Genomic DNA, 16517 nt, shown 5'->3' with positions numbered 1-16517 from the left:
GAACTATGTAAAAACTAAAGGAAGGGTGAAGGCTTCTCTTCCAGGGACTCGGACACATTGGTTTTTTCTAGGTTAGTGACAGACGGATTAGAAAGAGCTAAAAAGGAAGGATGAAGTTCTGAGTTAAAAGGACAACAAGGTAGGTAGTTTGCATCTAAGGAGGTCTGAGAATACAGCTGTACAAGAGGAGAGAGCAAAAGGAGATAGTATAAGACTGAACATGGGATTAGGAGAGAAAAGTGAAGGGACAGAAAAATATAAACAGTTTCCTTTCACCTTGCTTTTAATTGTGAAGAACATTTATGAATGAACATTGTTTCTTTTATCTTTTCCTCCCAAGAACCTTTGGCTAATTACAGAAAACTGAAAAGAAGAGATCTTTTCCTAGTGATCACAGTTCCTAGAAGATAATATGAACTTTGTGAAAATGGGGGGAAATCCAGCTACATTCATTCCAGCACTCAGGAAGAAAGGGCTCTTCTTTCTCTTCCCTTCCTCTCAGGCATCTCTTTGTCTTAGCCAGAATACTTCTCCACAATCTGTCTCCCCATGGTATGCCAGCACTTCAGTTGCAAAATATAAATGACTGGCAAACACCAGCACAAATGACAGATGAGGTACCTTGCTCCTTGTAACCCACAAACTGTTTTGGGGCAACAGTTGCAAACACATTTAAATGGCATGTTTCAGTGGCCACATGTGGAAGATGCTTGAAAGCTATGTCACGGGAATTGCTAAACCTACATTATTTTGGTCTCTGCCTAACACTGTTGTTCTGCAAGCTGGAAATAAATCCATACAAAACCAGTAACAGGAAACAGTTGCAACTGGTATGTGATTCAGTAGACACTGATTTCTGTCACACAGTCAGGAAGCGTAACCTTCTGTAACCCTAACCCATGCTACAAGGAAGAGAAAGAAAAAAAAAAAAAGGGGGGGGGGGCAATTTCCTACTTCCAAGTGTCATTGTTTTATTCCAGTAACATTTCAAAACATTTTACAAAATAAAATTAATTAAAACCCGTTCACTCACTGCCATGAGTCACCACCTCACAGTGGGCAAATCATTGCCCAGACAGCTCATAGCCTATCGGAGACACCAGGAGGAGGACTTACCCCAAGCGCAAGAGTCCTATGAGCTACATGATGTCAGGTGGTGTTCATAGCAGAGATGCCTTGAGAGCTGGCAGACTGACCAGACCCTCATTCCTGGCCTTAGTTCCTGATTTTGATGCCTGCCACTCTCGTCTTTGGCTGCCTTCCTTACCTTGCTCCAGTTTTGCTTCTTCCCTGTCCCAAACTCTCCCTGGTGGAGATATTTCCTTCAGCCTGAACTTCTGCCTTGTGCTATAGCTGTTACATATAATTTGTCCAACATCAAGAACATTAGCCTCTGATCATGGCCGCCTTCTCCCTTCTTGGACTACATCCCTTATGATCTCTTCAGTTCTTGATCTTTGTTCACTTTCACCCTGATCTCTGCAAATTCATCCCAGACTTGGCTGCCCACTTCCTGACCACAACAGCTATTTAGCATAGCAAATAAGAGGCAGGAATTAACAGGTTAGGCAGTTGACCCGTGGCAGCAACTCAACATTTAAATTAGAACCAAAAATCCAGAGTTTCTGGGCCTGCACTTAGCCTATCAGCCTCAAACAACACGTCTTTAAAATACTTCCCCTTTCTCCCTCATGGCCTCAGTGCAGTGCTTAGCTGCCAGAGCTGTATCCAAGAAGGTTATTCTGTCAGTCACAGCAAAGCAAAATGGACATACTGGGATTTTCATTTTTTAACTATGAAGCTGAGGCAGGAGAGAGAATTCTACCTTTAATTGAAAGAAATAAAGTATGTAACAGAAAAACAACACCAGTATTGGTTGCTTCCTCCCAAAAAGTATTCACTACCCCAAATAGCCTGCCATTTCATTCTACATTTCTGAAGTTCTAAAATGAAAGTATTTGCTAGCTGCTGACTACTTTAAAAGCTGGAAAAAACAAACTGATATATATATTTAAAGAAAATAAAACCCCACAATTTTATGAAATTAAAACAGCTTCAATGCACTAATTAAATGACCTGTAGCTGAAACATTGTTCTGATGTTTATCTTAGCCTCTGCATGGGTAGTTTTCCCTTGGTGTTAATCCCATTAGCAGTAAAATGGACTAAGGCTTTGAATTCCTTTGTTGTATTTTTTTACATGTTTAATTGCTGCATTACTTCATATTGGTGACATTTTGCATTTGACTAGTTTCTTAAATAATATAACTTATCAGCAACTTTATCTTCTTTACAATCTAAATCTGCTTCCAGACAGATCAGTGAGTGCAAAGCGTAAGTAAACAGACATGATAAGTTTGCTATGAAATAACAGAATCAATTCTAAATAGCATTTTTCTTTCATTGTTCATGGATGTTTCATTTTTATTTATGAAACCTTTTAGTGTAAATTAAATAAGAGAAAAATAATGACAAAGGAAAAGGCCAAAATAGTGATATTCCTCTTATATTTGTTTATATCAGATAGTGTGGAAAAGGAAATGGATGAAACAGTGGGAAAAAAATAATATTCAAAGCAAGTGTTAGGATCTGATTCAAACCAGTAAAATCTAACACTTACACTAATCCCTACTGTATAGTTAATCATAAAATCACCAAATTATTAATTTTATCTTATGGCTTCTGTTTAAAGTTCCAGGCCTTACAAAGACAGAGGGGTAATAAAATTAACCAGCCTTTCTGGAAGGGTTTGTCATTACATTCTTCTTGATTCTCTTGTCTTCAGCACCATCACATTTCTTTAACCTAGTCCAACACTCCTACTTTCAATGTTCCAAGTCACAGTCATTCTTCTGTCTTAGAGGGACTGTCAACACATATTCTAATAAACCAGAGTAGAGGCTGTTGAATGACAGGAGGCAGTCCCTCTCCCTGGGGCTAAATATACTGCCTTCACAACAGTCATGGGGCCTACTGGCTAATGCAGCAATGACTGGTTTTCCCACAGAGCAGTAGAGTGCTACTGTTAAGGTATCTAGAGGCCTCTTTCCAAACTGCCTTTTTAATTTACTTCGTTGAGAATGTTAAACATGAAATAAAATGTGCACCTTAATTTTCAAACATCACGGCAGCTTCTAGTCTGAAGAAAAAATTGTGAGTATTGTCTTTAGGACTCTACTCTCAGTCTGCTACAGATTTACTGCATTGTAACAATCACACCATTTCATCTGGCTGTTCCACACTGTATTCAATGACTACTCACAGATTTCTCAGAGGTGCTGAGCAGTTCCTCTTTTTAAATTCACAGATAATGCATTTTTTAAACAAATATCTTTTCCTCAGGATTTTTTTTAAATGTGTCATAGATTTCCTAAATTAAGTTACCAATCTCTTTTCTTCCTCTAAACTTTAAGACAAAAAATGCCAAGCTACAGAAGATATTCTTCCAGCAATGATATGAGGTACTTTGGATCTTGGCTTTTAGCCATTTGTGTTGGTGACTTCAGAATTGGCTGTGGGTCTATCACATGGAAAAGTTCCAAGCTGGCTGTCTCAGCAACGTTTTATTCCAGAGTACCATATAGTTCTAAATCACCTTTCATTCTACAGAGCATACATTTTAGCCACTTATGAGTCAGGGATAAAACACACTAGCAGTTGGCTGACCATGTAATATGCTGGTTTTCCTTTACACAGCATGTGCATATGTCCTTTTTTCCTCTAAGCACAGCCCATTAACAACATTCTATTTCTTGCCTCTTTATTCATTCCTTAGCATCCTAGCCTCTTCCTTCACCTCCTGCCCTGGGTCTGGTTCTGAACAAAGTTTACAATTATGCCTTTTTCCAAAGGCACACTAATTTCTAACAGCTGGAATAGCAGCTCATATGTTATATGCCACTCATAATGTGTAAAGCTTTTCCTTAACACTAAAAATGAACAGACATGCTGTTACACACTGTTGTGTAGCTATTAGTCAAAAAAATCACTGAAAAATGTGGCCTCTATTCTGTGGCCAGCTGTCCTTTCCATCAGTATTCAACTTAGGCCAGGACCTACAGAGGCTGTCACCGGACAGTCAGGCAGCCTCAACTCTGGGGAAGTTAGACTGAAAAAAACTACTTGTTCATCTGCATTTTGTTGGCACAATATAAACAGCTTACCTGAATACAGTATGACCCAATACCATTTCATCTCCACAGGAAACTGCAGTCTAGAATACAAATGCTTTTGAAAGGGTCAAAGTCCCTCAAAGAAGTGATCTGGGATCAAATTCTGCTTTTCTATACAGGTTATAGTTACCACTGATTTCATAAGGAGTATGCAAAAAGATTATGAAAAAAATTGGCAAAGTTAGCTCTGAGTCTCCCAAGGCTTTAAGCCATTTAAACACGGTTGCTTTTTTCCAATGCAGTATTAATTATCTTTCAGACAATGACAAACAAGAAGCCCTGATCCTATGGTAGCAGTTTGCATTTGAGTTCTGCAATAACGGATCTGTATCAGAACATCAGCTCTAATACACAAAAGAATCTGAAATGAAACTCTTGTAACAAGAAGCATATTGTGGTCATCCTGTCCATCAACAAGCCCTTTAATCTTACACATTTATTAAAATGCCACAGAGGGATGAGATGAAACCAGATCTAGTGCTAAGAGTTAAGACTCACGGCAGACTCTTTCATCTGTTCCATCAGTGCAGTCCTTTACTCGATCACACCAGTATGCATTTGGGATACACTGTCCATTTGAACATGTGAACTGCTGACTTGAGCATGTCCTTCCCGCTGCAAGAAACAGGGACTCCATCAGTCTTTTCCATCAACCAAGATTTTTTATGCAGATGAGTATTTTCCCCTCTTCCTCTTTAACTACTCCATCCTTCTCACAAATATTAGCATAAGACTTTCTCCCACTGTACCTTTGTGTAGTCAAGGAGATTAAAGAACACTTGACAAGCACATGGCAGATAACATAGCTCTATGAGGCCTTCTGTAGCCTGCAAGGACACTGCTTTTCTGCACTGAAGGGGTTGACCTCTAGAGGTTAAAAATTACCTCCTTATAATTATTCTGCCTAAAAGATTAAATTACCAATTCTCACTGTTTTAAAGTTTTCTCTATTGTTTTGTTTACTGGGTCAAAATCTGTCAGTAACTCTAAGTTATTTGGTCAACTAGAATGCCACAATGTAAACACAGCAGAGCTGGAGGTAAGGCACTGCTTTCTGATACAGCCAGGGCCTCAATAGTCAGGAATATTTTTACATTCATAACTAATAGAAGATCAAGAATGATTATGTCTCTTCTCATGACAGCTGCATCACTGAAAAGCAACCACATAAAACTGTACAATACCATTTTGATTCCACTACAGCTAAATTAAACTCTCTGTTCTTCTTAGGCAAATTAATTGAATCTGTGAAGATACAGCTGAAGGGTGAAATTACTGCTAACTTTTCCTCCCTTCTGCCACCTGCACATTTGTTTATTTCAAACTCATGCTATATCTCAACACCATCCCAGTCTATACACTGGTATCTGGTCTACTGCTTTACAGGGCCTCTCTATTCCTTCTTCTGTCAGCAGTGTTCCCAAAGTAAGATCAGCTAGTGGGATACTAGTGTTATGAGGAAAAAAAAAAGCAAGAGAGTAAACTAAAACAAATTTGTTTCAATTCTGCATGTGTGACTTCCAGAGCTGTCGGCCATTTTTCTCAGGAAAAAATTTTAACATTTCAAGAAGGAAAAGCTCCTCCAGGATTCCCAAGCACAGAGATAAAAAGTCCCTTTAGAAGAATAAGGACAAATACCAGGAGATGGGTCAAAAACAGCAGCAGCACAGTGCCACTGTATAGTTACTAACACTCATGATTAACACCTACATGGAGAACAATGTTACAGTGACCCGGTGCAAAAATCAGCTCAGAGCTGTTGCTCATTTTGCATTTTGTATCTATAGATTCCTTAGTTAAAACATAACCAGCAGTTGTGCTGACACCTTCTCAGAGGAAGAGAGGAGGAAAAGGCAGTTAACCTTCACTCCAATTTTTCCATCCTCAGTGGGAACAAGTGTCAAGATATAAAAGCACAAACCAAGCCTGTGAGCAAAATCCTTCCAAAACTTAAACCTGTGAACCTCCCCAGAATCAAGGGGGTTAGTGAGTAGCTCCAGAGCTGTTCAGTTTAAAGAATGTATCCAAAAATTATACATAGAATCAAAAGGAAAATGAATTAATTTTATCCTCATCACTTAAAGTAACTTCTAATACTAGAAGTAGCAGGAAATTGGTTCTTTAGAACACTACAACACTTGTTCTTCCTGTCTTATGCAATAACGCAGAGAATGTAATTTGGTGCAATAATCATCTCCGTTCACTGTTCATCACTTCAGCACATACTCAACTGTATGTAGCCCTTAAACTGCTTAGTCACAAAATTAAAAAATCAGAGTAACATATTTTATTATTATCAGTATTTATCTTGCTATCAATACTGAAAAAAGAAAGAGCCTATGGCTAGTGGTAGTTAGGCTGCTAAATGATTCCTTTGCTCTAAAATATACAGAGAACCTTAAACACTTTAAAACAGCAACTCAAACATGATTAGTACGCTGTTTAGCATATAAAAGTGAAATACTAATAGGAATTATGTCCTAAATTTAAGCTGTCCAAATGATAATGAAAGACTAGACTTTCACCCCATACCAGGACTTCTGGTATTCCTCCTATCTGAATATGAGAAAGAATGGCTCTGGTCATTTTAAATAATAATGCCACTAAATAGCCTCACTGAAGATGGAACAAGGCAATGTTTACTTCAACTGACTGATAATTCCTCCTTTTTTATATACATACAAATTTCAAAATTTTATAGAAAGAAATTAACTTTTTTTTTTATAGTTCTGAGATGCCACTGTGAATTTTGTTATGCAATGAATAAAGCAGCTTTTTCTGTGACTGAGACAGTATTTGGACATGAGAGTATTATGTATATTTCACCATTTTTGGAACCACTAAATTTTGTATCAACTATAAAACTAATATGCAGTGTATATTTTTCTCCCTTTTTCCTCTTTTTAATCAACTGAAACATCAGTAATTTTCAGATTTCAAGACCTGGAGTTGTCTTTTTGGACATATTTTCTGTATTTTATCTATTATTTCAGATTTCAGATTATTTCTTTTCTAGAAATTACTTTAGAGGGACTCTTCTGGTAAAAGCTGTACTTACAGAAGGTTTGTTTCTGTGTGTTCTCAATATGCTGCTAGTGAATTACCTTATTTCGCAAAGCTGGTACAAAATTAGAACTTAAATACTTACGACATTGTTGATGCTCATCTGAGCCATCTTCACAGTCTTCCTCATCATCACAAACCCATGACTGTGGGATACATTCGCCATCAGTCTGACACTGAAACTGATTTCCCTCACAGGTAGGTTGTGCTAGTGTAAGCAATGAAAAAGATTGTCATTTCACAGACATCTGGGAAAGCACTTTCAAAGAAAACAATTAAATAAGGGAAAAGAAGACCTAAGGTTCAAGTGTCAATTGACTGTAACTTCCCCTAAACGTATGAAGCATTTGACAAACCAAAGAAAATGAACAGAGCAGGGAGGGGAAAGTGGGCCAGCAGAAGGATGCTGAAAGGCAAAATTTAGTTTAGTGAACTCCTGCATATGAATTTTGAGTTCTGTATCCTCCCCTGGAGACACAAGCTCCTCTAGAAGGCAGGTCACAGCAAAAGCTTAAGGCTCTGAACTGCCCTCTGGCAGACCCTCTTTTTTTTTCACTTATATATGGAGTCATGCTAGCTTCCCTAGTCTTACGGGGGTCTGTTCAATTGCTCTTACTCCACCTCAGGTGTTCTATCCTTGGTAGGAAGAAGGTCTTTCAAAACAAGGTCATGACTCTTCTCTGTGAATTCATGAGGCAAAAGTGAGGGTCACGTCAGAACAATCTGACTATTGTTGTCCCAGCTCTGAACTTTTCAAATAGCCAAAGAACAGGGAGCCATTAGAGAGAAAGATCAAAATAAATGTTTCAAACTGTGTTACAGCTTACTCCATCCCTGCTTAATACTCCTGGGAAGAATCACTAGCCCAACACAATCCAGCAGATAGGACTCTGGTCTTAACCATCTTTTTTCTCAGGATCATGTTTTTGCAGTACTGTGAAGTCAAATAGAAACCATTTTCTGCGCTCATGGGATGCATCAAGGGAGAAAATTAAATCACTTTGTAGATTTAGAGTTGAAAAGTACAAAATTACATTAGAGATAAAGTAATTACAGGGATAAAAATTGATCACATACTACAGGCAATGCACCTCATGCATACTTTTTTCCAACTCCTGTTTTGAGAACCAAAGAATAATTTTGTAATATAATTTTAACCTTAGGCCAGTTTTAAACAGTTTAAAACTATCTTCCTAGACACTTATGTGCCCCACTACCTATGGCACATTAACATATCGTTTTTAAAAGCACAGTTAACTGAAAAAAACTGAAAAGTTTAATTTTCATCTTCCTAATTCATCACATGTATGAAAATAAGAACAACTCAACTTCATGCTTATAACTATGACAAATGTAGTAAGTGTCGGGGGTTTTTTTATCTTTCACAAAGTCAACGTAAATTTTACCCACTCCTTGTTCAAAGCCCAACCACTTCTTTCCAGTTGCAGTTCAGAACTAAGCTGAAATAGCAAGCTATAGGACAACATCATTTTGTTTTGCCAGTTTAAGGCATTTTTCATCCAGAACTGCACTGTTTTTTTGGAGCTGACTAAAGTGCTAAGCAACAAATCAGACTGCCAAGCTGTGTGAATGACCTCCAATTATTATATGGGTCAAGCAGCAAAGAAACAATCCAGTGTGAAAAGAACAAACATACACTAGTCTTTCTCACTCCCCATCAGCTGAGGGGCAAAAACTAGCCTAACCTATAAGTGGGCTGATAACTGCACCAGCCCACAAGACCTCAGAGAACACTAGAACTGAGAAGATAAAATGCAGGCGAGTTCCTGAAAACAGACTGGAGGGAATTTCTTCATTTTCACAGCTTTTTAACATTCAGCTTGAGAGAATCTTTGTGCATTGATATTACAGTCCATCTGAATGCAATTGTTGTCCTTGAGCTGCTGGCACTGAGGATAACACGACCAACTCTAAGACAACTAACCAAGACTCTACTTAAGGTGCAGTAGGTATAGCTTGTTTTCTAGGGCCCGAAAGATCCAAAGATTTGGGATGCTTGTGGTAGCTGTATGTATATTCAATATTCAGGATTACTGCAATAACAGAAAACAATACATTTCTACATGTACTTAGACCATTAGTCATCAAATGAAATGGCATTATTGGATGCTCAGATTTTTAAGAGAAGGCTAAGTCATGTTAGAAGTTGAGCACTACTTGATTTTCTGACTACCCAAAGCCAAAGGACTCAAGGAATATGACTCTTAAGCAGTTTCTGCAGTCGTCTCAAGAGAACCAGGAGTTTTCTCGCCCTCCAGTATTCGTTCTTGTACCACAGGTACAGTTGAGCACATTGGGATCTCGGTATTCTTATATTAAAAAAAAGTTGCTCTATAGTTGTTTCACTTACGACAACCAGCTTCATCTGTATCATCTGAGCAGTCTCTAGCCCCATCACACCTCCAGTCTGCAGGAATACAGCGACCATTTCCACAGCGAAACTGCCCCCGCTCACATCCTGTGGTAAAGCAGAGTAACACACAAGATACCAGTACCAGCATACAGAAACAGACAGTGGAGTGCATTCATGCCAAACAACTGTAATCTATCCATCACCTTATAGTATGCAAAAGAAAGAAAATAATATTAAAAAAATACAAAAATATAAATAACTCTATGTGTGTATATATGTGTATATATGTGTGTGTATATATATATATATAAAAGATCTCTACACACCCAGTCAACCAAAAAAAGAAAAGAACCAGCTCTAAATCTTACAGGACATTTCCCAACTAAATTGCTAGAAAATTCCCATAATTTTAATATTTGTATATTATACAAACAAACAAAACCAGAAAAATAACCCAAACAAGTCTCAGAGGAGCACCTATACTACAGAAACATATTTAGCAGGAATGTACCATTTTTAAATTCACAAGCAGTATAGACTTAAATAAAGGTAGAGTATCATTTTCCACATTATTTCTAACGGCTAAACATGCTAAACAATAGTCCTCCCCAGAGTCTCTGAGGATTTAAAAAAATAGTAATATGAATAATCCCCTTAGCTGATGAGAAAATCTTGTTTCAGCAGTGACTGCTTGAAAGTATAGAAAGATCTTAGTTTTGTTTTGGTTTTTAATAATGCCCCTAATATTTAAAATCTTTCCTCTGAAGTACAGGAAAGCATGTCTTCAGTCAACATTTGAATAGCAAATAATTTTAAAAGAAATTAAGCTTTCAGACATTTATGGCTGATCAAAAGCTATCCTGCTGTCATTCCTTCCTGCTTGACCTACTAAGGATTAAGACCTGATAAAGAAGCATTCATTCCCAGGTGTAAATGCAGCTGGATCAGGCCTTTATTAGAGTCAACTAATGAAATCTCCAGTCCCGTAGGAAAGAGAAAATGCACTGTTTATGGCTTTCCGTTGTGACTACAGCCTCATAAAAAGGGAGTGAACAGTTTTATAGGTCCCCAAAACAATGAGCTATAACATAATTAGGTTCAACAGAGCTCTGTTTCATGTTAATCTGTTGTCAGCACCTCAGAGAAGGCAACACTGAAAAAACCTGAGGTAGTAGGAAAGCCCAACTCTGATGAAAAAAAATCCTGTTTCCTGATTTAATTAATAGCCATATGATAAAACTACATCTTTCAATTATTCTGAGTGATTTGTCCAGAGAAGATAACCTCAGTATACATAAAGCACAACCAGCTACTTTTTGAATTCATGATGACATAAACAACACGCTACCCTAACTTTCGTGTAAAACCAGCCATATCAACACTGTCACATAAACACAGTTAAGTGATGTATTCCTAAGGGATATAGGCAAGCTACTTTATGCAAGGAATGTTCAAATCTGATTGTCTGGTAGTGACATCCTGATTTATAATGTATCCTGCAAATGGTCAAAAATCTCACTTGGATAAATGGTGGTACGGAGTGGTACAGGAGTATGTTCACCCAAATACCTTCTATAGACTAATGCATGATGGTGGTTGGTGGTGCAGGTCTGGGGTTGGTGGTGCAGGTCTCTTATCAACTACCTTCAAAACACAACAACCTCCCTTGCAAAAATGCCCTGAAGGAATGTACAAGTTCACTCTGGAATCCCAGGCCCTCTTGCTGCATTTTGCCCTACAAAGCAACATTTCCATATGAGATTAGCAGTTAAAGTTCTAATAAACACAACACGTAAACCACCATTTATCAATTGGAATTACTATGCAAAGCAAATACTAAATCTGCTTGTATATTTAGTATATTATTGCTATTCAAAACCACTGGAATATTCATGGCCACTTATTAAAAAGAAGTTACAATACAGAATTAAATCTGCATCCACACAATTAGAATTTCTAATGAAACAGAAGCTTATAAACAAGCAATATGAGCAATTTGTATATTATTTCTAAAGAATAACTAGCCAAAAAAATTTCAAGCACTATGTACAACACTGCTAATTTATTTTGCCTATCTTGTATTAAGTTACTATAGTTAAACATACCCTTATAGTGATAAAAATGAGGAGATAACACTGATAAACCTTTTAGAAAGCATTATAAACATAGCAGCCTTTCTACAGTATGAGAAATGGTAACTAAATGTTAACAGAAAACCTGCAAATCACGCAGTTCTCCTACACTCTGTAATACTTTGCTCACACCTACATACAGTAAGCTCTGTATCAATGTCCGTTTATACAATTCTTCAGCAGACCTGTTATAATTCATTTAATTATGGCATTAGGCTTTTCAAATGTTATCTTCCATGCTTACTTATAACTGAAGGCAAAGAGCTCTGAAACACCTATAAAAAAATATGAAAGACTGATACTTCACTTATCACTGTTTTATATTATCTTTAGAACAAAGAAAATTATGTTAATACATTAAAAAGACAATTTTTCAAAATAAGTAATATGGAAGAAGTAAAAGTAATCTGCAGTATGAAGGGCACTTCTCACCAAGGTTCTAAAAAGCTTGTGTTTCAACTGCAAACAAAAACAATTCTATTTTTGATAAAGGAGAAAGTAATCAGGGGGAAAATGCATGATTACAAAATTACTGCTACAAATACCCAGGAGAAATATCCAGAATGAAAGAAAAATAACCATGTCAGCAATAACCGGGTTTACTACTATAGCCAACTACAGAGACCATTTTCTTGAAACTTAACTGTATATATTCTGCTAAAAAACAAGTACTGGAAATGTATGAGGTGTGAAGAACTGTGATTTAGTTACTATTAATTTAGTTATACATTTTAAACAGTATTAATTTAAGTAAAAATGTTGCAGGCATTACTCAGACTGACTAGTAATGATCCACAGAGGAAGCACATTGAGTCCAAAAGGGCTATTTCCATTGGTATATGCTATGGAATGGGAGCCTGTAGCACCTAGGTTTCAGCAAGAGTGGGGACTGTCAGAAGACAAGGGGTATCCACTTGTTTACTGCCATTATTTGAAGCCCCAATTCACTGAAGGATTAGTCATTAGTAATTTTATGGAAGGTTTTTCTCTCAATAAGAGATTTTTTTTTTTTTTTTAATGGCAAGGCAGCTCATGAATCAGTCAGACATTGCCAAAAATTAATACTAACGAGCTAATTTCCATAGAAATTCTGATTTACTCTGACAGATGCTGGTAAAACCAGACACCTCTTTCAGGCAAACAGAATCCTGTTAGCAGGATTGCTGGAGGAAATAACCACCGAGTTTAAAAACAAGCAGTAAAACAATTAGTCTTCACTGTCATGCTGAAAATTTGCTAATAGAAAAGAATCTAGGGGACTTTTGAAAGTTCAAAATTCAGAAATGATTGAATTTTTGGTGTTGCTCTAGTTTTGCTATAATTCAGTTTTAGTCTTCTGACTGTGATTAAAGCACTACTAAAACACAGACTAAAAAATGCATGGCAGACCTTATGAATCACACCAGAAGATATATAAAGAAGAATCTCTGGGCATTAACAGAAATAATTTTGAAAGATAAGATATTCAGGAAAACACCACGGAAAAAAGAAATATATGATATAATCTTTAATATTAACCAGTCTAGTAGTGAAAAATGCAAACCAAAGATCAGAAGCATCACTGGAAAAATATAGCGCAAAGCACTATTTCTAAACTTCCTGCTATACTTACTATGTTTAAAGGGCTTTATGCTAACTTTGTCACTGGGCTTTCCATAGTTCACTGTGCCTAGGATTCTCCTATAAGAGACTCCTGAGTGGATATTTAAGATTCACAATTTGCTCAGGTAAAAACCAAGAAGGCTAATATTACTGGCTCTGGGTAAGCTACTTGCAAAAGTATTATGCCAGGTAGTCATTTTCCACTGGAATAAAGCAACACAATAGTGATTTTGCCAGAGCAAAGATTGAACAAAACACTAACCAAATGGAATACCTTTTTTTGCTTTTAATTTATTAAAAATAAATGTATCTCTTACCAAAGGAAATAATGCAATACAAGCACTATTCAATACAATTACCTTATGTTTTGCAAGACAAGTTTTGCCCAACAAGTGTTGCCTGCATGGGAACGAAGTATCCTAAACTAAACTGCTGCCAAAGACATACCCCACTGCCACTAGAGGATGGTAGTCAACCTTCGTGCCACTAATCAATGTTATTCAATGTCACATTAAGTCATATGGAACTCCAGCAGAAGAGAGAGAGGTTAATAGCTTCAGGCATTTCACAGCACAGTGGTTTAACCCATACGGCTACAGTCTTCAATAGGAAGGCAGTCCCTTACACCCTCTCAACCTCCTCTGTGCTTCATTTTCCCCAATACGTTTGTGTAGAATTATTTAGATTGAGAATTAAAGCTTAAATTCAATCCTCTTGTATTAAAACCAGAATGTTATGTTCGGCTTATAATGGAAACCAATACTGCCTTACCCTCTGCCACTCTTTGCATTACTTTAGACTCCTTTCAGTTCATCTCTGAACAGTTCTAGTCTTTTGTAATTCTTTTCATACATTTTCTACCTGCCCATTCAACCTTGAAGTCCCTCATACTTTTAACTTTGACTACAAATCTTTTTAATTACATTCGTCATCCACAGATTAAAGGGCACCATGACTGTCTATTCTGACTATACAGAATAGGCCAAAATCCCTCATTCGTTCTTTCTCCCTGGTGCTCACAATACATTTGAGAACTGCTAACACCTCTTTAACAATTAAGCTTAAATTAAAGATTTAAAGTAATGAAGAATGTATTAAGCCTAGGGTAGATTGTACCACTCTCAAACTGTCCACTCAAAAATGAATCTGACGCTGCTGCAATTACTTTACACTTCAGGAATCATCTCTCTCAACAGATTTTTTATGTTTAAAAGAATAACATTCTCCAAGGCAGTATTTTTTCAACTGAACAGTTCCACCTTTAATACATCTGCAGTTTTTCAACAAATAAGCACAAACAAACCGTACATTACAAGCTTCTTCCAAATAAATTTTACAAAAAGAAAAATAAGTTACAAGCTCCCTTTTCTCCCTTTCTGCCTTCCAACAAAGGGTACTCTTTGTTCCCATTCAGCCCTCAAACAGAACAGTCTATTCCAGTGGCCTTGCAGGTAGACGAATCACAACGAATCACCTTCCATACACTTTGATGTCAGATTTTTGCCTAGCTTAATTACATGTCAAACAGCCCGAGGTTTTGGAATGCTCAGGAAGGGGAAGCCGCACCTCTGGAAATTCCATCTCTATTCCCCCACACTAATGAAGAAAAAAATAAAATCCACAGTCCAGGAAAAACCTTTGCTTATTATTGTAAAACGCCCTGTGATAATGAAAAGTAGTAGTCTGCTAGCAATTATAATAGGCAAATGAACAAAGATTATTTAAAATATAAAGAAAAAGTCAGATAAAATTATGCTAAATTTCATATACATTGAGAGAATATTTAACTTTCAGTCTTTCTACACTCTGCAAACTCCATTATATTTAATACAAACTATTCAGGTTAAAAAAACACAGACCACACAAGCATTAATAGGTATTCCAGAAAGCAGTACAAGATTTATCTTCAGCGTTCGAGACCTTGCAACCCAGAACGTCTTTTGTACCTACATGTCTCTAACTAAATTGTATTAGAGAAATAATTTTAACTGACAATATCAACACAAAGACAGTACAAATGTGAGTCTGCACCCACTTCACATGACTGCAAGATCTTTGTATACAGATTAATAGGTGGACAGGGGACTAGTCAAGGGACAATCTGAAACAGAAGAGCTGCACTGCCAGAGAGACAGAGTTACAATGTTAATAGGGAAGCATAGGATTTCTATTACTGAATTGTCATCCAATTACATATTATAACAAGATTGTTATTACTAAAATAGCATCTACAGACTCGGTACCTGATCAAGGACTTTGTGCCTTGCACTGTACAAACACTTAACAAAAAGAAGGGTCATACCGTAGATAGTTTGCAACATAAAGATGATAGACACTTGAACTCACCTGGGTGCCCCAGTGTCAACAGCAAAGGCCAAATGGTGCTGTTCTTCCCTTCACCAACGCATATTCATATTCTACAGTTTCTCCAGTAGTACTCCAGGAAGTCACAGTACATGAGAGGCACACTCAGTTTTGCTGGTGTATTTATTAGCACAAGAAACAAGGCACACAGACCTTGAGCCTTCCTATGGAGGGGCCTCCAACCTTCTACCAATTGGTGTTGGAAGGATTCCTAGCCAGAGACTCATCTTTAACTCTGGTGTGTTTAACAGGGATAAATGCATTACTCTTCACAAAAGTTGTCTACTCTGGTTTTGAGTCCATTTATTCTTCTGAATGCCAACAACATCATGTGATGCATGTGCAGAAGTACTTTGTTTCTTTAATTTGATTTTTTTATTATGCACTCCCTAGCCCCTAAGCAAAGATGCAGACATTTTAGAAAACTTTCTGGTACACAAATCATACAGACTATTCCAGATTATTTTACAGGGGGGGATGTGGAAATGATAAAGGACTAAACTTGAAGCAACAGATCTGGTTCTCCACTGACACTAACTGGACTAAGAGATTTGGCTCCCAAGTCCTAGCTGCGCAGCTTCCTCAAAAATTAGTAAAAACCCATTGATGACAATAATAAAATAGCTTTTCCTCCACCAAACAGCAGAAAATGATACTTCTAGCCCTTCTGCCTAAAAATCCACTCACATGTAGAACTTTATATTATTGGATTATAAACAGGACTAATATCAGGAGGGTGAGAGAAATGAAAACAGAAGAGAAACTTAAGTTTAATCTTTGCTCATTTATTTGTTTCTGTAGCCTACCTGGA

At 37.1% G+C, this 16517-nt stretch overlaps 1 protein-coding gene across 6 annotated transcripts in view; it reads right to left on the bottom strand.

Moving 5' to 3' along the window:
- The window catches only part of LRP2 (LDL receptor related protein 2), a 135106-nt gene that overhangs the window by 105855 nt on the left and 12734 nt on the right, over window positions 1–16517 (bottom strand). For all 6 annotated transcript variants that reach the window (XM_030018645.1, XM_030018647.1, XM_030018646.1 and 3 more), the window contains exons 2-4: window positions 9606–9713; window positions 7320–7442; window positions 4670–4786 (exon numbers count right to left, since the gene is read on the bottom strand). In XM_030018645.1, the coding sequence (XP_029874505.1) occupies window positions 4670–4786; window positions 7320–7442; window positions 9606–9713 (348 nt within the window). The remainder of the gene's footprint in view (window positions 1–4669; window positions 4787–7319; window positions 7443–9605; window positions 9714–16517) is intronic.

Source organism: Aquila chrysaetos, chromosome 6 (assembly GCF_900496995.4).
Source record: "Aquila chrysaetos chrysaetos chromosome 6, bAquChr1.4, whole genome shotgun sequence".
NCBI lineage: Eukaryota > Metazoa > Chordata > Aves > Accipitriformes > Accipitridae > Aquila > Aquila chrysaetos.
This window is presented reverse-complemented; position numbering and strand designations above follow the sequence as displayed.